At 46.4% G+C, this 22,738-nt stretch overlaps 1 protein-coding gene across 1 annotated transcript in view; it reads right to left on the reverse strand.

The window, feature by feature from the left end:
- Positions 1 to 19,437, reverse strand: part of doc2b (double C2-like domains, beta) — a 107,919-nt gene extending 88,482 nt beyond the window's left edge. Inside the window, exon 1 of the mRNA XM_084374071.1 lies at positions 18,824 to 19,437. Within this exon, the coding sequence (XP_084230197.1) occupies positions 18,824 to 19,151 (328 nt within the window). The 5' untranslated portion in view covers positions 19,152 to 19,437. The remainder of the gene's footprint in view (positions 1 to 18,823) is intronic.
- Between the last annotated feature and the right edge of the window lie 3,301 nt (positions 19,438 to 22,738).

Raw genomic sequence — 22,738 nt, forward strand, 5'->3', positions numbered from 1 at the left:
ATCGGAATCAGAACAACTCTAAAATAAAGTTTCCTCTGGTACCAGTCAGCTGATCGTCTTCATCGGGGGGCGACCCCCATTCTCAAGGACCGCCATTCTGACCGGGTTAGGGTTTGGGTTCGGGTTAGAGTTCGGAATGGCGCCCTTCTTTCAAAAATAATTAAGGGCCGGCATTCTGAAACATGAAAGTGAGTGTTCGGAATGCCACCCTGGAACCGTCTTCATCACACAGGAGAAGAGTCTGGAAGTGACACTGCAGGCTAACGCTAAGCTAGCTGCATGCTAACACTAAACTAGCTGCAGGCTAACCCTAAGCAAGCTGCAGGCTAGTTTTTTGGACATGTGGATCACGTGTGCAGCTTAAAAACCATGAACATAACAGAGTTATTATTGTTCATTGTTCAGGTCTGGTCTCAGTCTCTTGGTTGTTTATATATAGATATATAACACAGTAATATAAAAATATTAATATTTTCCCTTTTAACTTGTAATTACATTTTACCTGTTTAAACACAAACAGGAACACGAGCACTGAACTGGAACATGTAACAAATAAAGGAGATGATTTCTGCCTGTCCACAATTAAATCTACTTTATTGAGAGTAAATAAATCTGAACAAGAGAAGTCAACATGGACTGAGTATGCAATAAAATGGAATAAAACTACTTTCAGCCAATCAATCAAACATTTCTGAAACAAAGATGAGCTGAGGTGATTCGCTGCCCAGTCAGGTTTCTTCACACTGAAATGTCAGAGAGTCTGCAGGAGGTTTTACTCAGCCTGTACACCACCTGGACCTGGGCCTCCTACAGTGAGCCGCCTCTGTTATCAGCTTTGGTTTCACCTTCAATACACTGAGTGACTGACTGACTGACTGACTGACTGCAAGGCTTTACCCACAATCCCTCTGGTTGGGTTTAGGCACAAACACCACTTGGTTCTGTGTCCACAAACACAGCTGGAAGTGTCCTGACATCTCGTTCAAGCATCTGGTGCTGCCACCACAAACGTGAAAAACTTCCCCTCAGAAAGATTTTTTTGCCACAACACACCTGGAACATGCTAAAACTTCTCGTGGAAAATATCTTTTTAATGTCACCACGAACACGTCTTTGAATATTCTGACGTCTTGATATAAAAACACCCAGTTTTTGTCTCTACAAACACGACTGGAAGTGAAAAAATATCTGCTTCTTTTGTCACAAACGGGTGGAAAATGTCCCGACGTCTCTTCAAAAATATCTGGTTTTGTCCCCACAAACACGGCTGGAAACGTCCTGACGTCTCATCAAAGTTTGTCTTTCTGAAAGTGTCTGTGCAGAAAAGTAAACTGCCAATATTTGATTGAGGTGACCGGGCTGATATGTGTCTTTCTGTTGTCTGTCACACGTGGTGTTTCCATAGCTTTATGTAGCGACACACTGAACATGAACAATAATGTTTTTCTGTATTAATTCAATAAAACGAACCACGCCCGCTCGAATGAAAGTGGACCTGGAAGCCTTTTCAGACCCCGCCAGACCCGGACAGACCCTGAACCCTCGGTCACACTGAACCGTTGTTGGTGTTTGGTTGTCAGTGCGTCTCTGGAGGGATCAAGGAGCAGCTTACTGAGGTGTTGCCGACTCATTAGAGCTGCAGGATCCGATCAAGCTGCACTCAGATTTATACAAATGGAGCTTTTCAGCGGGCTCAGTGTGTCTCAGTGCAGTCGGGGGAGGGCTGACCTTGATGAGCGATGGTAAAATGGTGTTTCACAACAAAGCTCTGATGCTGCAGCAGCTGAATCTCTGAGCAGACTATTAGAGAGCCATTTTCTATAATACGCTTTACCAGCACAAACAGGCGGCCGGAGTAAGTGCAGAGCAGAACAACAGATTACAGTCGACATGTTGGCCCGAACACAAAATACATCAGAGCTGCTCGTTTCTTTAACATTTCATGTTTCAGTTCAGTGACGGAGAGCTGCTCCGTACGTTCACGTTTTAATTTAACTTCATTTGATTTAATTAAACTGTTTATCTTTAGTTTTACGATCACTGTTCAGCAGCGTCAGCAGTAGTTTAAAGGTCTTCTTCGTCCTTCAAAGAAAAAACAACCCAACAACAGATGCTGCTGTGGTGAAGATGATCACCAGCAACACCACTTATTTCATGTCTTATAGTTTCAGACACAGCTGCATTAATGTTAAATCAAACTCTTTCATCATGTACCAGCTCAGAAAACATCAGGCTCTCCACGTCACATCATCATGACTGACATTAACTTACAGTAGTGTCGGCCTGCTGTATTCAGCTACCTTCACCACACCTGAAATGAAGAGCAGGGAAGAGGACTTTTAAGCGGCTTAGGAGTTCCCTAAGCAGAGGACAAAATGGTGGACGGAAGAGACAGAAGAGATATTCTCCAAACACTGGATGACAGTGAATTAATGAAACGCTACAGATTGGATCGTGCAGGAATCATGTTTGTGGTTGATCTCATTAGAGATGCACTTACTTCTCCAACCCAATCCCACAATGCAATACCACCCGAAATGAAAGCCAGCCAACGCTGCTTCTTATAGGCCGGTCAGCAATCACAGACATTGATGAAAGCTGAGCCATTTTACCCTCGTTAATACCAAATTGAGTTGAAATGTTGAAAGTGCAAAAATTACCAGCATGGCAATTAATATAAGCAAATAAATATAACTATCACTGTGTGAATACTGTGCAAGTGAGCCTAAGTCTTCACACATGTTGTAGGATAATTTTAAAGTATAGCTTACTGTTCATTTATTGATATTTTCCTTTATATGAAATATTATTTACAATTACACAGTCTTCATAAGATTAGATTCTATGATTAAGTTAAGAATCACTCCTAAGCTCAGACTCCTTGCTAGGAATGTTTAGGTTAAGTTAGGATTCTCACAATCTTTAGGAATACGGGCCCAGGAGTTCGTCCAGAATTCAGAGAACCATAATTACATCAGTAACTGTAGGTCTACTGGCCACTCGCTCACATGAGTCTTTACTGACGCTGAGATTCAAACTGCTAGCTCAGCAGCTTAAGGCTCTTTTATGCTCACTGCATACGCCTGACCACCTGACCACCTGTACCACCTGACCACCTGACCACCTGTACCACCTGACCACCTGATGACCTGTACCACCTGACCACCTGTACCACCTGACCACCTGACTACCTGTACCACCTGACCACCTGTACCACCTGACCACCTGACCACCTGTACCACCTGACCACCTGACCACCTGTACCACCTGACCACCTGATGACCTGTACCACCTGACCACCTGTACCACCTGACCACCTGACTACCTGTACCACCTGACCACCTGACTACCTGTACCACCTGACCACCTGTACCACCTGTACCACCTGACCACCTGTACCACCTGTACCACCTGACCACCTGACCACCTGTACCACCTGACCACCTGACTACCTGTACCACCTGACCACCTGTACCACCTGTACCACCTGACCACCTGACTACCTGTACCACCTGACCACCTGTACCACCTGACCACCTGTACCACCTGACCAATTGTACAACCTGTACCACCTGACCACCTGATGACCCGTACCACCTGACCACCTGACCACCTGTACCACCTGACCACCTGTACCACCTGACCACCTGACCACCTGTACCACCTGACCATCTGATGGCCTGTACCACCTGACCACCTGACTACCTGTACCACCTGTACCACCTGACCACCTGTACGACCTGTACCACCTGATGACCTGTACCACCTGACCACATGTACCACCTGACCACCTGTACCACCTGTACCACCTGACTACCTGTACCACCTGTACCACCTGACTACCTGTACGACCTGTACCACCTGATGACCTGTACCACCTGACCACCTGTACCACCTGACCACCTGAACCACCTGACCAATTGTACAACCTGTACCACCTGACCACCTGATGACCCGTACCACCTGACCACCTGACCACCTGTACCACCTGGACCACCTGACTACCTGTACCACCTGAACCACCTGACCACCTGTACGACCTGTACCACCTGATGACCTGTACCACCTGACCACTTGTACCACCTGACCACCTGTACCACCTGACCACCTGTACCACCTGACCAATTGTACAACCTGTACCACCTGACCACCTGACTACCTGTACCACCTGACCACCTGTACGACCGGACTTAAACAGGTCTGTCTTGATACAAACACAAGATTGAATCTTCTTTCTCTCACAGTGAAGAAACATTTATTAGTGTGTTCTGTGTCACTGTCCTGAAATGAGACTGTTCGTTGAGGAAATGGATCTTAAAACGAGTACAGCTGTGAAGAAGACCAGAACCAGCTGTGAAGATATATAGACATATTGATATACAGATATATTGCTATATAGATATATAGATATATTGCTATATAGATATATAGATATATTGTTGTCATGAACCAGCTCTGGGTTCGGACAAAATATGGGAGACCACACCAAGATTTCAGTTAATTAACAAAAGAGTGTTCAAAAGTGTGTTAACTGAACAACTATATACAAAGATAAGATAAAGTATGTGGGTCAGTATTATCAGTGGTGTGTGTGTGTAAGTATAACGCAGTTTAACAAATAAATCTAACCAAACAACCCAAACAAAAGCCCTGCATGCTGGGAAGGAGAGAGAGACAGCGATGACTTGATCGCCAGGTTATATAGGGAGGAGGAGCCCTGATGTAGATCTGTTTCAGGTGAGGCGTCTCCTCCTGACACGCCTCCTCAATCACCTGCACAGAAATGGGTCAAGACACAACAAACTGGACAGGGTCATCACAATTGTAAAGGTCTTAAAGGAACACTGAATACTCTGCATGTACTTATTTTAATCTCAGTGGTACTTCAAAATAATCGGTGATCCTGACAGAGATAAATGTTCTTGTTCCACTGAAGATTAGATTGTCTCGCTTAAAGACAGAAATGAATCTCAGTCCACTTCATCACTGACGGGCTTTAAATCCACATGACCTCTGATCTTATCTAACTGCACTGTGACAGTTAAAGGATAACTACCGTTTTTTACAACCTGGACCTTATTTCTAGCATAAAATATGATCATTTACTCACCCAGATAACTTTGGTGTCATTTGAAGTCATTCGGACTTTAGATCCAGTGTAGCGCCGTGTATATCCATATAATGCGAGTGACGGGGCACCGAAGCGCAGCCTCTATGAGCATTATCTGCCACGAAACTAGTTCATTTCACCAATATTTTGTCATGATACGCTCGTGCTATTCCCCTCTGGGTCCGGGCTCGTCTGTTATCAACATCCGGGGTCAAACTAGCAGCAGCAGCTACAGGTAAACAAGCCGGCTGTCGCGGGTGCGTGCGCAGCTCAGAGATGACATCATCCAGGTCAGAGGTAGTAGGTCAACCTACAGACCCCGGATGTTGATAACAGATAACAGGTTGTGGCTCACTGGGCCGACTGTCGGACCGCTGCCACTGAATGATTCCCTCACATGCTGAACACTTGTTCATGTCGTCTGTCTGTCTGTCTGACCATCTGCTGCCAGTTCTCTGAGGTCAGAGCGGTCCGGACTTCTGTAGGGACCAGGTAGAAGAACCGCCGACACAGCAGCAGAGGTCCAGTAGATATGAGAGCCTGTCAGCTGTGTATCTGTCAGGATGTGATTGATTCAGTTCTTTACCCTGAGAGACGGCTCATGGATGATTCAAACGGCCAGTAGCTCTTTATTTATCACACTTGATGTTCTTGGTATCGACTGCTTCCCCTCTGCGTCAGAGCTCACCAGATCAGACCAAAGTCCGACTCGCTCTGAAAGATAAATCAGATGGCTGGTACAAGCTGCACATATGTTACGTGTTCATCCATCACCGAGCAGACTTCTTCTGTAGGTGTTGTTCAATTTAAAGTGACTGGACTCAGACGATCCTGCTGGTGTCACCTGTCCTGCACATTTCATTCACTAATGGCAGCAGCTCTCAGCAGAAATCCTTTGGCTGCTTAGATTTAAAACATACGACATGTTACACAATCCTCTAATCCTGCTCCGCTGGATGAATGAGGAGCTTTACATAAGAGACAAAACTCCACATTCATCCAGTGAAACATGAAGACTTTCCTTCCCGTCCTGTTTGACACGTTTTGCGTCCGTATGAATGTATTTTTATCTTGGTGTCCGTTCCGCCTACAGAATGTGAGGCAGTATTCCCATTTCCTCTCTGGCTCTTCTCTGTAAATACTCTTCCAGGAGCCGCTCTGATATTTAAAAACTGCTGTGAGATTTTATTTGGCTGGAAGTTATTTCACTTTTAGTCACACAGACGTCTCAGAGCGGTCGGCCCACTCTCTCCGGACACAACCGGCCACCGCTGAAGCTAACGATCGATCAAAGCTGCGAGGATGAAGTGTTTACTGAAACCTTCAGCAGCAGCACTAACGAACAGAGACGTCCTGAGTGAGAACAGAGACGGATGAGGAGCTGCAGGGAGTCACAGCTCTGAAGCTGCCTCCTGAACCATTGTGGGGAGCTGTGTGGGATCTCTCTGCTGTCAGATCCACTTTTCTACCTGGTGGGATGACAACAAATGCTAATCGAGTGGAGACGAGTGAAGAGCTGCAGCCTTTGTTCCCACTCTGGTGTTAACATGTACCTTTAGTGGAGGGGTGGAAAGTAACTAAGTACATGTATTCAAGTGCTGTACTTATGTACAATTTAGAGAAACCTGTGCTTTGTACACAATTTGTCAAAACCCACTTAGAATCATGTGCAGCTGCCTCGTCTTCATGAAGCTTCACTGTGAACTTCACTGTTCTGGTCCAAACAGCAGACTCCTGAGAGCAACGTAATGAGAGCAACGTCACGAGAGCAACGTAACGAGAGCCACGTCACGAGAGCCACGTCAGGAGAGCAACGTAACGAGAGCCACGTCACGAGAGCCACGTCACGAGAGCAACGTAACGAGAGCAACGTAACGAGAGCCACGTCAGGAGAGCAACGTAACGAGAGCCACGTCACGAGAGCAACGTAACGAGAGCAACGTCACGAGAGCCACGTCACGAGAGCAACGTAACGAGAGCAACGTCAGGAGAGCAACGTAACGAGAGCAACGTAACGAGAGCCACGTCACGAGAGCCACGTCACGAGAGCCACGTCACGAGAGCCACGTCACGAGAGCCACGTCAGGAGAGCAACGTAACGAGAGCAACATCACGAGAGCAACGTCAGGAGAGCAACGTCAGGAGAGCAGCACTACAGTCCATCAGGAGAACTGTTGAATCAGGTCACGTTACTGAACATTTCCTCAGGACAGGAAAAGTCCCTCCGTACAGTCAGTGTTAGTTTGTCTGTTCTGGGCTCCTGTAGAAGCCGGCGGTGCAACATGGTGGAAGAGTTCAACTTAACGTTTCTTCTTCTGAAGTTTAACATCAAAATAACAACTAAAGTAAGAAGAGAAGTGAGAGTGAAGAAAAGACGACAGCAGGTCACTGAGTCACTCTCCAGAACTCCAATATACATAAATACAGAGAGGTTGATCAGCTGCTGAGGGTTTTAATCAGCGCTGTGTGAACTGATTTGTTAAAGCCTGAATGTAACAGAGTCCCACACTGCAGGTTTCAGGCTCAACAATGAGTGCCCAACAATCAATAGATCACACAGGAGGCTGAGTGTTGATTGATCTAAAGCTGCGACAGGAAACTCTGCTTATTATCTGATCATTTACTTCACCAGGTGCGTTCTGGAGGAAACCCAAAGTCTGCCTGGATGAATTCATTGTCAACACTTCTTCAGTTGTGGCGCTGAGACGTCACACAGGTGATGGAGGTCCGGGTGGAGGTTCCTCTGATGTCACACACTTTGTTCTCCTGCTGTGTGAACCCGGCCGACCGTATCGACAGTACCTGGGAACACAAACCTCACTTGGCTGGAGAACAATAGTGTTCTCCATCAGAGGATGTGAGGCCCAGCAGTGACCTTTCACAATAAAATGCCTGGAGGGAGCGACTCAGTTATTAGTTTGTGATCAGACACAGAGGAGAAGAAGACTGATGGATGATGGAGCGACTGTGCTTCTTGTTGCTGTAACATCAGTTATCAGCTGATCAGCAATGATGTTTTCATCTCCACACTTTGTTCCATCAAATGTTCACACAATGTGTTCACACTGCTCAGGGATTTACATGTTAAAGGGTTATTGACGTGTTTCTCTGATGCACACTGGAGGAGAACAGTGTGAAGTGGTACAGTCGTTATCACGTCAGAGCAGCCAAAGGAAACAGGAAGTACTTCTATACATCTGAACCACACAACATAAATGAAGACTGTGTGGATGATGGAGGCTCGATGTCAAATATTTAATGGAAGCGAAAGTGAGAAGAATCCACTCAGTGAGATTTGATGGACTCTCACAGGTCAGATGAAGAACGAGACACACCAAACGTCTCAAGTGATTTCCCAGCATGCATTGAAAGACGCAAAAGCAATTAACGCCCTTTTCGGACCTGTATTATCATCTGTCCTCACAGAACACACCGTCTGTTAAACTGATCCAACCACTGAACGAGTTACAGCAACATCACCAGACTCCATTAACAAATCTGTAGTGATTGTAAGAGTTGTTTCAGGAGGAGAAACTTTGTGAAACGGCTCCGACAGGTTCTAAATCATTTGTTCCTTCTTGTGAATTCAGCAAATGTTCTACATACTTTCTGTCTTTGTGTAGAAACATGGCGTCTGTCTGTCTCAATGATGGACGGGTTCATTTGTACATCGTGGTCGACTCTGACGCTCTTTGTGACTGCAGATGTTCAAGCTGAGCTAAAAGCTGTAAATACTGAAGAAATATAAAAAACATGATTTTATATAAACGCCCTTCGAGGTGACAGAAGGTGTAAAGTTACATTTCACTGTATGTTTTAATGAAAATGAGGATGTTGGGTGAGTTTTGTGAGCAGGGATCATCGCTCCAGTTCTTTAATGGTGTTCAGTTCTTTAACACCAACCTGTTTCTGATGATGTGCGGTTCTGTTCAGTCAGAACTCCTCTTCGTTTCCCTCCTCACACACACTGGAGGTTTAGAGGCAGTAAAGTAACACCATCAGCACCGCCCCTGCAGTTATTGATAAAGTGGACTATGATGGGAAAATGTAATTTTTTCTGTGAGCTCCCTAAAAAGATGAGTCAGCTCTGTGGGGCTGCCAGCAGCGGACCGGTCCTGGATCTTTATGTAAGCGCATGGACAACACCTCTCACCCCTGCAGCAGACTGTTGAAGCCTTGAGCAGCTCTGTCTGCAGCAGACTCTGACACCCACTGTGTAAGAAGGAGCGCTACAGATCATTCATCCCCACAGCATCAGACGGTCGACTCCAGCAAGTTCAAGTTCACTGCCTGAACAGTCACGTTCCATCCACTTGTTTGCTTTTGTAAATATCTTATTGTTTTCTGTAAATATATATAGTATATATTTGTGTTTTTCTATTTATTTTTTATTTAATATTTATTATTTCTATGCATATTTTTCTGATTCCACTTGTACTGTTGCACCTCGAGCTGTTGTAACGTGAATTTCCCGGTTGTGAGGAATCCAAACTTGATCTGAAACATTAATGACTGGTTTCATCCTGCAAGAAGCACCGAGGTCAGACTGAACTGCACCAATCAGAAGCAGAGCAGCTGTTGTGAGGTCACTGACAGAGACGGATGACATCACAGTGGATCACAGTGGATCACAGTGGATCCCAGTGGGATGAACCTTCACTCTGCTCGTCCTCCTCACATCAACATTTATCACAGCTCCATGAAAACGAGAGATTTCTCTGTAGCTTCACTTCTGTCTGATTACAGATTATATACATAATCTATAAGAACGCACACACACACACACACACACACACACACACACACACACACACACACACACACACACACACAGCTGTATCTCCTTGACGCTCTGGTTTCGTCTCCTGTAGAAAATATTCTGGTTTGACTTTTTCCACCAGTGAGTTGCTAAAGTTTGTGTGTTTGGTTGAAAACGTTGGTTTAATCAGAACGTATTAACGCTTATGATGAAGGTGTGAATATGATCATTAACGTCAAACAGCAGTCAGAAGTATTGAGCTCACTCAGAACCATCAGACAGCAGGTTCATTTAGAAAAGTGAGTGTTTGTCTTCTGTTGGATTAAAAGTGAAGTTGTGTGTCTGTCGTTGCGTGCAGCGAGTGAACGAAGTGAAGCTGAACTCTGATGACGGCCGCAGACACCGAATGGATGTGTGGCTTTATCATTACATAATGTGCTTAGTGGAGGAGGAGGGTGGAGGCAGTGTGTATCTGATGGAGCAGCAGCAGTAATAATGAGGCGTGATGTGAACAGGCTTTGTTAGTCACTCAGAGACAACATGGACCCACAGTGAGTCAGTACTACTGCAGGACAGCCTGCACATGGACTCTGACAGCATCCAGCCTCAACCACGCTCAGAGGACACGTCTCCTTAAAGGTCTGCAGATGGACGCTGGTGTGTGAGAGTCAACAGATGGACACACTCTCTCTCTCTCTCACACACACACACACACTTCCTGAGATAAGTGAGAGCTGGCACAGGTTTTACACTTCTATTAGTCAGAAAAGACAAAATGAATATGAGTAATCTTCATATTTGTGTCTGCAGATTGTGATGCTGTACGACGGGTGTCTTAAACATTTCTTCCGTGACAACATGTGTTTGTCTGGTGTCATCAGGTGTCTGTGGAGCTGCTCTCTGCAGTGTTAGCTTCAGTAGCCGACACAGATTCTAGTCGGAGTAGAGTGCTGAACAGTTTGGAGGTGCAGCGTGTGGGACGGAGGATTTGTTGTCAGAAATGTAATTTAACACTGATAATGATGTTGTCATTCCTGTATAATCAACTAAAACCTGAACAGCCCTGTTTATCTTCAGAGACGAGCTCCAGGACGAGCCCCCAGGACGAGCTCCAGGACGAGCCCCAGGACGAGCTCCAGGACGAGCCCCAGGACGAGCTCCAGGACGAGCTCCCAGGACGAGCTCCAGGACGAGCTCCAGGACGAGCCCCAGGACAAGCCCCGGGCTCTGAGGCCAGGTTTCACCAAACTGTGTGATTACATCATCACGTGACGCCCTGCGGCTCAAAAATACTGTTTCATAAACTCACATCGTGAAAGAAGCGTCTGTAAAATGGTGGATACGTATTTTGAGCGTCAGAACCATCATCAGAACTGGAGCCGTTCAGTCAAGAGCTGCATGATTAAATTATTTTATCTCTATTCAAGTTAGCCAGGCGCTAAACAGGAAGTTAGCCAGGTGCTAAACAGGAAGTTAGCTGGGTACTAAACAGGAAGTTAGCCAGGTGCTAAACAGGAAGTTAGCCGGCTCGGTCAGCTGAAGTCGCTCGTGCTCACGCTCTCTGGGTTCACAACCCGGATGATCTGAGTATTTTCATACCCAGGAAGTCCGTCTTTTTTGGGCTTCATGCTCCACCGAGCAGCTCTCATAGGTTTGAACGGGGCTCCGCCTCCAGCGCTGTGTCCAGGTTTAATGTAACGTCATTGGAGCAGCTGCTCTTCCACCATGTTGCACCGCCGGCTTCTACAGGAGCCCAGAACAGACAAACTAACACTGACTGTACGGAGGGACTTTTCCTGTCCTGAGGAAATGTTCAGTAACGTGACCTGATTCATCACACCAGCTGAGATGATGTCAGATCTGATGTCTGTGATCACACCAGCTGAGATGATGTCAGATCTGATGTCTGTGATCACACCCTTTATGTTAGGAGTCGACCGATTACTGATTATTAGTAATCCAGGAGGCAGATAACTGACAGAGAAAGGACGCTGCATCAGTGCTGCGTTTTTCAATGTATTTATTTAATCATCAGTCAGACACAAAGACACGTCCAGTGACGATCAGTCTGCGTCTGCTTTATCTCTCTGCAGAGAGCTGATGTGGACCAGTTGGACACTCAGACTTGCACTCAGGAACGTAAATGTTTCAGATATGTTTGAGGTCACTGAGGGTAGAAATACACAGTTTTTTTCACTGAGAGTCTCTCAGTGTGTTATTATCATCGGTCATGTATGATTTTATTATCATGTTTTTAAACAGATATCCGTTCAGGTCTCAGAAACACAGACTTCAGTGATCAGAGTGAACATGAACTCAGACTACTGATGATGGAGAAGTTTTCACTGTATCATCACAAACTACATATTAACTATGAGAAAGCTCAGGATGATGATAAATGTTCCCGTGTTGTAGCTGACGTGTGATCAGAGGAGCAAGTCTCCCTGCAGGACGGCTGAGTCAGCAGATGTCTGAAACACTCGTTTCCTCCTGTAGTTCTCGTCTTCAACAGCTTTTTATATGTCACATTAACATCATACAAGACTGCTAAACAGATAAAACTATTATATTATTATACACAGTATAACACAGTGTGATCAATCTGAAGACGACCACGCTTCTGATTAACTCGTTAATGGACTTTCATTTTGTTTGCATCAGCTGATGTGTCTTTACTAGATTTTAATCTGAAGTTCTGTGATGAAGAAACGTTTGAGGCTGAAGAGGCTCGTATATTTAAGATCTGAGCTGCTGCTGAACACATGAAACACGCTGATGTGGACACAATAAAGAATAAAGTGTTTTATCTCTCTGTAAACCAGAGACGCTGACATCTGTAGGTGTCGTCTGAATCTGGGCGACCGACACAGCTGCCAGCTGGGACGCAGCTGTTCCAGATGTTTCAGCGTCTGTAAGCAGGAAACCAAGACATCAGGACAGAACCAGGTGTCTCAATGAGACCTGGGGACATTTTCCAGCCGTGTTTGTGGAGACAGAACCAGCTTTTTAAAATAGAAGCTGATGTTTTCTAACAGAGCATTAACACGGAGCTGTGACGACAGAGAGCTGAAAGTTAACTGAAAGAAGTTTGAACGTATCTGTGGTTTGTAGAAAAGGACGTTTATTCTGCTGATTGTTGCTGATGAAGATAATTCAACTTGAAATGAACCGGGTTGTATTTTGTTAAGCAGCAGTCGATCTCTGATACGTCTGTCATGTGTCACTGCTGATCAGTTTAAACTGGTGGCCTGTCTTCTCTTCTGCTGATCCAGTCGGACAGACAACATGTTGTGACGTCAGGCGTCTCATTTCTGATGAATTCTGCTGATATTAAACCAAAAACTGGACCACGTCTGTAACAATGAGCGTGTCCGACCTCTGCTGTCCGTCTCCGCCAGAACCACAAGCGTTCAGTAAAAACAGGTCACTTCTGTCTTTATCTCTTTGTCCTCAGTTACAGCTAAATACATCGATTCCTCCGTGTGTGGGAGCGTCCTGTGTTTCAGACGGCCTCTCTCCGTCTGAGGAGGCAGCAGCAGAAACATCTCAGGGGAGACCTGTGTGTGCATACATTACCACCCTGCACCTCTGCTGTCAACACATGGCTCCCAGGCTTATCTCTGTAAAACACCGGGCCCTGCTCCGTCATGTGGGTCACTTCTCCGCCTCCTCCACCTCCTCCACCCTCTACAGACCAGCAGTAATTGATGTGGCAGAGATCCGGATGTCCAATCGGTGTGATTACCTCCCTCTGCAGGGGGCCGGACACTCGCTGGGTGATGCACTTTTCTGTTTCAATTAAATCAACACTGAGTCACAATGAATCAGAAAACGCTGCTGTTATGCAGATTAAGCAGCAGGTTGTGAGCACGGATGGAGACGTCCCGGTGTGATTTGGTTCATCAGGGAGAACTCGGCTCCGCCCAGCCCACCCCCCAGAGGAGGCATGCAGATACTGGATCAAGTCCCACAGGACCGTGAAGAGCCGATCTGGGCCAGCGCCGGCTCTTTTAAATCACAAACAACAGGAAGGAGACGGTTCCTCTGTCTTCACTTGGTGCAGCAACAGGGCCAAAGTCTGGTTTTCAAACTGAAGCAGCTTCTTCATTCTGCGCACAGCTGGAGGAGGAACGATCATCAGATCAGCCACAGAAAGTCTGTGAAAACTTCACCAAGATGAAATGAAGTAGAAACGGGCTGAGCTGATGAGGCGGGCCGTGGCTGCAGAGTAAATGTCATCATTATTATTCTGCTGAGTGCTGCGGTCCAGTAGAAGCTGCTCCATCACGCTGATATGATGAGTTTTATTGAGAGCTTTTATCAGAACAAAGACTCGGCGGCTCCTCAGAGAGTCGCTCAGCTGCACTTTGTTTCTAAGACAACAAAACATCAATCTGTGATGTTTGCTGCTAATTCAGCGACTCAGTCATCGTTACGTTTCAAATCTATTCATTGATTTCTGTCGTTTGTGTGTTTGTTCTACGGGTGTCAGAAGATTAACATCCACCAGAATATTTGACTGATTCTGTTCAGTGTGAGACGCTGGAAGGTTTATTCTACCAAAAGTCAGATTTTCCTTGAAAAACATTGAAACAGAGAAACATGGTGTGTCTCTGCTGGATCTCACAGACTCGGCCTAACCCAAGAGACGTTTGGCTGTTGATTCCTCCTGAAGGTCCGGCTCTGCACCGACTCTCTTCTCCTGGACCCACATCAGATTCTGCTCTGATCCAGAGCCGCTCACCGACGGGAGCAGAGCTCAGAGATTACTTTTGAACTTGTGGGATTAAAAAGTGGATTTATCTTCACTCCTGTTGATCAGCCTGACTGCAGCAGTGATCCGGAGGTGACCTCCATCAGTGTTTCTGTTCTGTAATGTTGACTGCTGACTGGAGCTGGAGGGGAAATGGACTGTACTTCATGAACGTAACATTACAAAGAGGTCCGGTACGGTTTTGCTCTGTTGCCCGGCGACCCCCGCCGCCTCCGTTTTGAGTGCAGCACTGCCAGACAGCTGGAGTTGCGAGACCGAGGAGTTCCCGCGATAATGAAAGAATCACGTGTAACCGCAGTTATAGGTGCGTTATAAACACAACAACAAGAAGTGTTCCCACCCGAAGGATCAGAACAAGTGCTTGGATTTGGATACTGATGAAGAGTTTCTCACCGCCTGACACTTTTTGCAGTATGTCTGTGACACCAGAACCTGAAGATTACTGCTGATGTTTGACTTTTTTCCAGCAGCTGTGTCCCGGTGTGAGCTCATGTCCTGTGTCTGATCATATAAACCTGATGCTCGGTGTGTCACCTGCCGTGTGCAGCAGGCTTTAATGTCTGGTTCAGTTCTTCCAGCAGCGTCGGGCTGCTGCAGGACTATTTTGTTTATCCGCCTCCTGTTTCTCTCTCAGACTCCCCCGACGGCAGCGGCAGCGGCAGCGGCAGCGGCAGCCTGGGACTGTCGGGGACGTTGCATCAGAACCAAACAGCCACTTGTTATTCATTAATTTAATATTTAATTGTGTCTCTGCCTTCATCAGACTCATCAACAGTGAGGTGAGGCTGCATGCAGATGAGTCAGACTTTAGACAACCTGTCCAATATTTGTTTACAGTTAATTGCTGCCATAGTAACTTCCTCATGTGGCCTTTCTTTCTTTCTTTAGTTGATGTTGTAATTATCCTTCATCACTGACGACTCTTCAGGTGATTGTAAAGTCATTAAGATGACGCTCCGGCTGATGTTGGTGTCTAATTGTCTGATGTGAGGGAGGATGAAGAGGAGCTGCAGAGACACTGATCCTCCACTGACAGCCAACAACATGTAGTGAGTCCCTCTGCACCAACACACACAACTGTGAGAGTAACACAACACACACAACACCCAGATACCTGAAGCATCCTGACAACACATCTACACTCTGCTCAGTCCTGACTGACTCTACATGTTGTAGAGTTGTTCACCTGTCAGAGCTCGGTGTGTTTCACTCTTCTGTCCACGTCTGGAGGACAAAGTGTGTGTTTCTGTTCTGAACACTCGACAGTGAGGTCAACAGCCGGCCGTTATCCTCCTGATTGCATCCCAGTTTCTCTCTGAGAACTCTGCGTCTTTGTGGGGACGATGAACACTTTCAGGTCTCTCCTCTGCTGGAGTTACAACTCATGACGTGTTGAGACAGAGGAGGTCAAACTCTGCACAGCTGAGCGGTCGCAGCAGCAGACGTGATGCTCAGGTTGTCTTGTTATTTTGGAAATGTGAACTGGAGGTTTGGTGAAACATCAGTGATCATCGATCAATCAGCAGTTCACAGAAATGTGATGTTGGTTGCTGAGTTTCTGACCTCTGCTGACCAGAAGAGTCATCCAGAACTACGAGCTAGTTGGAGTCGGTTGTCGTCTTTGTGGTGCGTTCAGGTGCAGCTTTGGGCCGTGAGGCGACGCAACTGTCGATCTTTGCTGCTGCTGGTTCAGAGATGTCTGTTTGGTGAGTCTGTGTCGTAACGCAGCAGAAACCAAGATGGATTTCTTATCTGCTCACGGACGCATGAACATGAAGCTGAACGTCTGTGAAGACGGGTTTGTTCTGGATGTGTGGCACAGAGTTACAGTTCTGTCAGTTTACAGTTAAAAACACGTTTGGACAAAGACACTTTTCATCATCAGCATGTTGTGAAGGCTGAAAACAGAAGAGCAAACTGTCAGTCAGTCAGTCAGTCAGTCAGTCAGTCAGTGAAGGACGACTGCTCTCTGCCGTCTCTTCTTCCTTCTGAGTGAAACCTGACTGAGGTCATGAAGCAACATCTGCCAGGCCGGCCTGCTGCCTCCCCTCCCCCCGCCTCCTGTCCAGTCCTGGATTAGAGCTGGACTAACTCCTCCTCCTCCTCCTCCTCCTCCTCCTCCTCCTCCTCCTCCTCTGCATGGATTAACTGTTAGAGAAGCTGCTCTGCTGTCACACATTAACCTTCATCATGAGTCTCCAGAGACACAAACACACTGTCAGTCTGTTACTGTCAGTCACCGTGAGTTCAGAGGCGACTGTATGTTGAGACTGATCATGAGACAGAGCTGAGGTCTGTGAGACTGCAGCAGGTAGCAGCAGCTTCACCTGCAGCTCCACCTTCACTCAGCTCTTCTTCAGTGTGTGTGTGTGTGTGTGTGTGTGTGTGTGTGTGTGTGTGTGGAGCCGGTCGCTCTTCTTCCATCTCTGCTGCGTTTCATTAGAGCAACAATCAGCCTGTTGAGTCGTTGTCGACACTAAACAATGTTCTGTACCCGCCATCATTTATAATCTCTGAGGTTAAATATCTAGTTTAAAGTTATTCACTAGTTTCCATCGTTGGACTCGTGCTACATTTTCTTACATTGATCATGAAGATCAATCAGTCAGGAGATTTAAATTACAACTCTGTTATATCAAATAAAAACTGAGCCTGACTTTATATCATCAGGAGGAGACGATGGCTGAGCCTGACTTTATATCATCAGGAGGAGATGATGACTGAGCCTGACTTTATATCATCAGGAGGAGACGATGGCTGAGCCTGACTTTATATCATCAGGAGATGATGACTGAGCCTGACTTTATATCATCAGGAGGAGACGATGGCTGAGCCTGACTTTATATCATCAGGAGGAGACGATGGCTGAGCCTGACTTTATATCATCAGGAGGAGACGATGGCTGAGCCTGACTTTATATCATCAGGAGGAGACGATGACTGAGCCTGACTTTATATCATCAGGAGGAGACGATGACTGAGCCTGACTATATCATCAGGAGGAGACGATGGCTGAGCCTGACTTTATATCATCAGGAGATGATGACTGAGCCTGACTTTATATCATCAGGAGATGATGACTGAGCCTGACTTTATATCATCAGGAGGAGATGACTGAGCCTGACTTTATATCATCAGGAGGAGACGATGGCTGAGCCTGACTTTATATCATCAGGAGATGATGACTGAGCCTGACTTTATATCATCAGGAGATGATGACTGAGCCTGACTTTATATCATCAGGAGGAGACGATGACTGAGCCTGACTTTATATCATCAGGAGATGATGACTGAGCCTGACTTTATATCATCAGGAGATGATGACTGAGCCTGACTTTATATCATCAGGAGGAGACGATGGCTGAGCCTGACTTTATATCATCAGGAGGAGATTATGGCTGAGTTATTCTTATTTATGGGTGAACTGTTCCTTTAATTTTCGTTATTACTTGTCCACTCAAACCTGATGGATTCAAAGGAATGACATTCAGCGAAGGAGCCTCCCTTCTGTGATGGAGGCAGATAACACACACACACACACACACACACACACACACACACACACACACACAATAGCAGCCTGCCTGTCTCACCACTACAGTACAGAGTGTGGAGGAGCTTCCAGATGCAGTCAGACTCCGCTGAGCGCAAAACTGCGACTAATTTGAAGCCATGAATCATTCAGCCCGCTGAGACTGATCGACAGTATAGACCCGCTCCCTGTACACACCAGAACGCACTCACACACACACACACACATGCACGTTGACAGACACATGCAACATTTGTTCCAATAAAATCACACATATCATCCTTCAGCGAGGAGAGGAGGAGGGAGCTGTAGTCTTTGCAGCAGCAACAGTTGGCTGTCTGTCGACTGAGAGGAAAGAGTTCGCTGCAGCGCGCACACACGCATACACACACACACACACACACACACACACACACACACACTACATGCATGCACACACATTCAGCAGCGGCTGGAGAAAGACGAGCGAGCCGAGAGAAGAAAAGGTGAAGCCACAAAGCCACACGGCTGGAGGGATGCCTGGCAACCGGTGGCAAAAAAATGGAGTCAGAAGAGAGACGGAGACACACACACACACACACACACACACACACACACACACACACACACACATGTTGATAACAGCGGCGTAAACACAGTCATCACTCACTGGAGTCGTCCGAGTCGTATCCCTCCACGTCGGGCTCCTCGTCCCTCCTGGAGGAGGCGGAGGCTCCGGCACAAGCCCGCTCCGGTTTATCCTCATTGGTGCGGTCACTTTCGGTTGCGGCGGCGGTGGCTGAGGAGGCGGAGAGGGCAGAGGACGGGGGCCCGGCGGCGTGGCCCACCTGGTGGGGCGCAGCAGGGGGGAGGCCCCGCGGGTAGCGGGGGAAGTAGTCTGAGATCTGCTTGATGGGCTGGATGGGGCCGGGGCACACGTCAATGGCCATGTGCTCCTGGATGCTGATGGTGGGTTTCTCGCCTTTGCGTTGTGTCATGCATGCGGTCGACTCCCCAAACCACAACAAGTGAGAACAGAAAAAACATCAACAGACCCTCCCCCTCGTCCTCCTCCTCCTCCTCTTCTGCTGGGTGGTGCACCGGTCCAGGTGATGTCTACATGGAGAGGTGGAGGCTGCTGCGTCTTCCTGTGGCGTCCTCAGACCAGAGCACGCCGTCTGACAGCCTCACACACTCTACTACCTCCCCTCGGCTCGCTCTCCTCGCCCGATACCCCCACACTGTGTCTGCTGCCTCCGAGAGAGAGAGAGAGAGTGTGTGTGAGGCAGAGGGAAGGGATTAGAGAGGAGGGAGGGAGGGATCAGCTGATGTCACTGCCTAGCAACCGAGCGGTAAACAGGAACCGTCGGCCGAGGCGCTTAATTATGATATTAACCCCATCCATCTGTCAGTGGGAGGAGGATCCTGCAGGCTCCACACTGCTGCCTGTGTGTGTGTGTGTGTGTGTGTGTGTGTGTGTGTGTGTGTATGGGGGGGGGGGGGGGTTCACTCAAGGCAAAATCTCCCCTCGGGCCCCAAAATGGCCGCCGCCGCCCCTGCCTGTCCCCTCGTTGCCAATTCATGTTTTGTCTTCCAGGTTTTCTGATATTTTGAAAATATAATATCTCACTAAATATACTTCTGATCACTCTGAGCGCAAATAAAACCCTTAAAGTGGATCTCAGACATTTTCTTTCCACTCGTCTGAAGGAAGACGATGACATCTGTAAACTGGTCAGTCTGTACTTCCTGTCGGCCGATGTCACCAAACATTTTCTAATGACTCTCCATCTGCTGCAGTTTGGTAGCAGGTGTGAGTCTGCAGCGTGGTGCACGTTCACACTGGTTTTACACAGATCGTCACAGAGACTCTTTTAATTAACTGAGACACAATGAAGTCGTGTTAAAGCTGCTCCTCAGGTCAGACCTTCATGTGCGGATCCTCCAACGTCAGCACAAGAGGAAACTGTTGCAGCACTGAGGTAATAAAGTTTATTTAGACTGAGCTCAGTGATCTCTTCACGATGGAGAGCTGGTTATGAATGGCAGTCAAAAATATTATTATTTTGAGACAAACACTGTTTTTAAAGTCTAATGTAGAGAAGAAAAAGCTCAGTTATGAAAAAAGTGTATTTCTTTAATGTTATTATCATGTTAAACACGAGGTCATACACCAGCGCTGAAAGTACTGTGAAACAGTAATTTACTGTAATTAAATGACAGTTTTTAGCTTAAATTTTCTTGAGATCTTGTTTATTTTATTCTTTTGGCTTTTAAATATTTAATTGTTTCATTATTTACACACATAAAACAATGAATTGACCTTTAATTTGAGTGATTTTATGGATTTCAGTTTTACAGTGTACTTATATAACAATGTAAATGTCATGTCTTCAGCGCTGCATCAGTTTGCCTCCATGTTTTTATTAAATCAGCGTTGAGATAAATTCCAGTTTTGTGACAACATTAAAGTTAAAGTCGAACATCGACCAATCACAGGTTGAGTTCAGTTTTGTTTTGAAGTGCAGTTTAAAGACTGATTGGTCGACACTGACAGGAGGCAGCGCCCTCTGGTGTCAGCTGCTGGAAACACATCCACATGAAAGGCTGCCACAGAGACAACAGGTGCTTTATTCGTTTCATCAGATCTTTAGACACAAGATGAAGGAGTCGGACACTTTCATCTGTTTTCTTCATCTTTTCATAATCAAAGTATTTTCTTCACCAACACACCTGCTGAGATTTCAACTGTTAGATCTAGAAATCTGAAATTAATGATCTTGCTTTAAAAGTTATTCTCTAGTTTCTGTCTTTGACTCCATGGTTTATATTCTTAAACTGACAAAGTCAAGAAATCTTTTAATTGATCAATTAACGAGGGAAACAGCTTTAATTAGAGTGAAGTCAAACCCTTTTCTCTTAGAGAAGCTCCAACAGTCAGTCACTGTTTCCATTATAGTCGTGTTTCATGTACAGAAAATACTTTGGATGTGTGTAAAATATAATATTCTGCTGGCAGTATTGAAGTTGTTGTTATTGGTGTTAAGTCTTTACACTTAAATCTTTCCTTGGTCGTCATCTTTACAATCTACTGCAATTAAAAATGAAAAAATATATAATCAAGATTTATTCTAAAAGCAGCATTTTTCTCACTCATGTCAAACATTTTTCACGTATCAGCCGACTTATTTCCAGATTTCTTGTTGAGTAAAACGAACTTTGTCCATGAGCAGAAACTTTTGACTGACTCTTGTAACAGTCAGTGTTTGTTTCCCGTCCGTCAGCTGACAGGACACATCCTGCGTCTCAACCCAGGAAGGACGAAGAGAATCGGTGCATGAAAAAGCTTTTTTCCTCCAGAAAGCTCGTCTCTGTGGTGCTTTGTGAGCAGGTGGCCTCAGCGATGTCCTCCTGCAGCAGACAGGCGTCCCCGCAGGAAACCTGCTGAGGACTTCCTGTCTGGAGGCGTCCTGTCAACACGGAGACATCTGCTCCTCCGTCAGTGTGATCAGATCAGCTGACGGGACTGAGGACAAAGTTTTTCTTCTTCGGTGGTGTGTTGATGAGGTCAGAGAGACAAGTCCTCCAACTGCACTGAAGGTTCAGTCTGAGCAAGTGTGTGTGTGTGTGTGTGTGTCTGCGTGTGTGTGTGTGTGTCTGCGTGTGTGTGTGTGTGTGTGTGTGTGTCTGTGTGTGTGTGTCTGCGTCTGTGTGTGTGTGTCTGCGTGTGTCTGCGTCTGTGTGTGTGTGTGTGTGTGTCTGCGTCTCTGTGTGTGTGTGTGTGTGTGTGTGTCTGCGTCTGTGTGTGTGTGTGTGTCTGCGTCTCTGTGTGTGTGTGTGTGTGTCTGCGTCTGTGTGTGTGTCTGCGTGTGTCTGCGTCTGTGTGTGCGTGTGTCTGCGTCTCTGTGTGTGTGTGTGTGTCTGCGTCTGTGTGTGTGTCTGCGTGTGTCTGCGTCTGTGTGTGTGTCTGTGTGTGTGTGTGTCTGCGTCTGTGTGTGTCTGCGTCTCTGTGTGTGTGTGTGTGTGTGTGTGTCTGCGTGTGTGTGTCTGTGTGTGTGTGTGTGTGTGTGTGTCTGTGTGTGTGTGTCTGCGTCTCTGTGTGTGTGTGTGTCTTTGTGTGTGTGTGTGTGTGTGTGTGTGTGTCTGCGTGTGTGTGTGTGTGTACACTGTAGATAGTAAACCCTGTCTGTTGGTGAATAATGGATCAGTGTTGGACTCCGGGGTATTTAAAGTAGCCGAGCCACTCAGAGGCAATTATCTGGAAGAAAGAAGAGACATGAGTCAACAGGTAACACACACACACACACACACACACACACACACACACACTGTTCAGGCAGAAAGTCGTCTTTACAGCTGCTGCTGTTAAAACTCAGATCTGATGTTGATCTTAACGACTCTTGATGTTTCTAATGAGCTCTGACGTCATCTTCTCCGACCCTGACCAAACAGCTTTTACTCTACCTTTATTTTGTTACCATGGCGACGATGGTCACTGGACTGTGGACCTGTAGTTAATGGGATGGAGTGGTGTGTCACCTGGCATATGTAATGAAAGTGTGTGTCAGGCCTTTAAACAGCCTCA

Source organism: Pagrus pagrus, assembly GCF_965226575.1.
Source record: "Pagrus pagrus genome assembly, chromosome: 14".
Classification (NCBI taxonomy): domain Eukaryota; kingdom Metazoa; phylum Chordata; class Actinopteri; order Spariformes; family Sparidae; genus Pagrus; species Pagrus pagrus.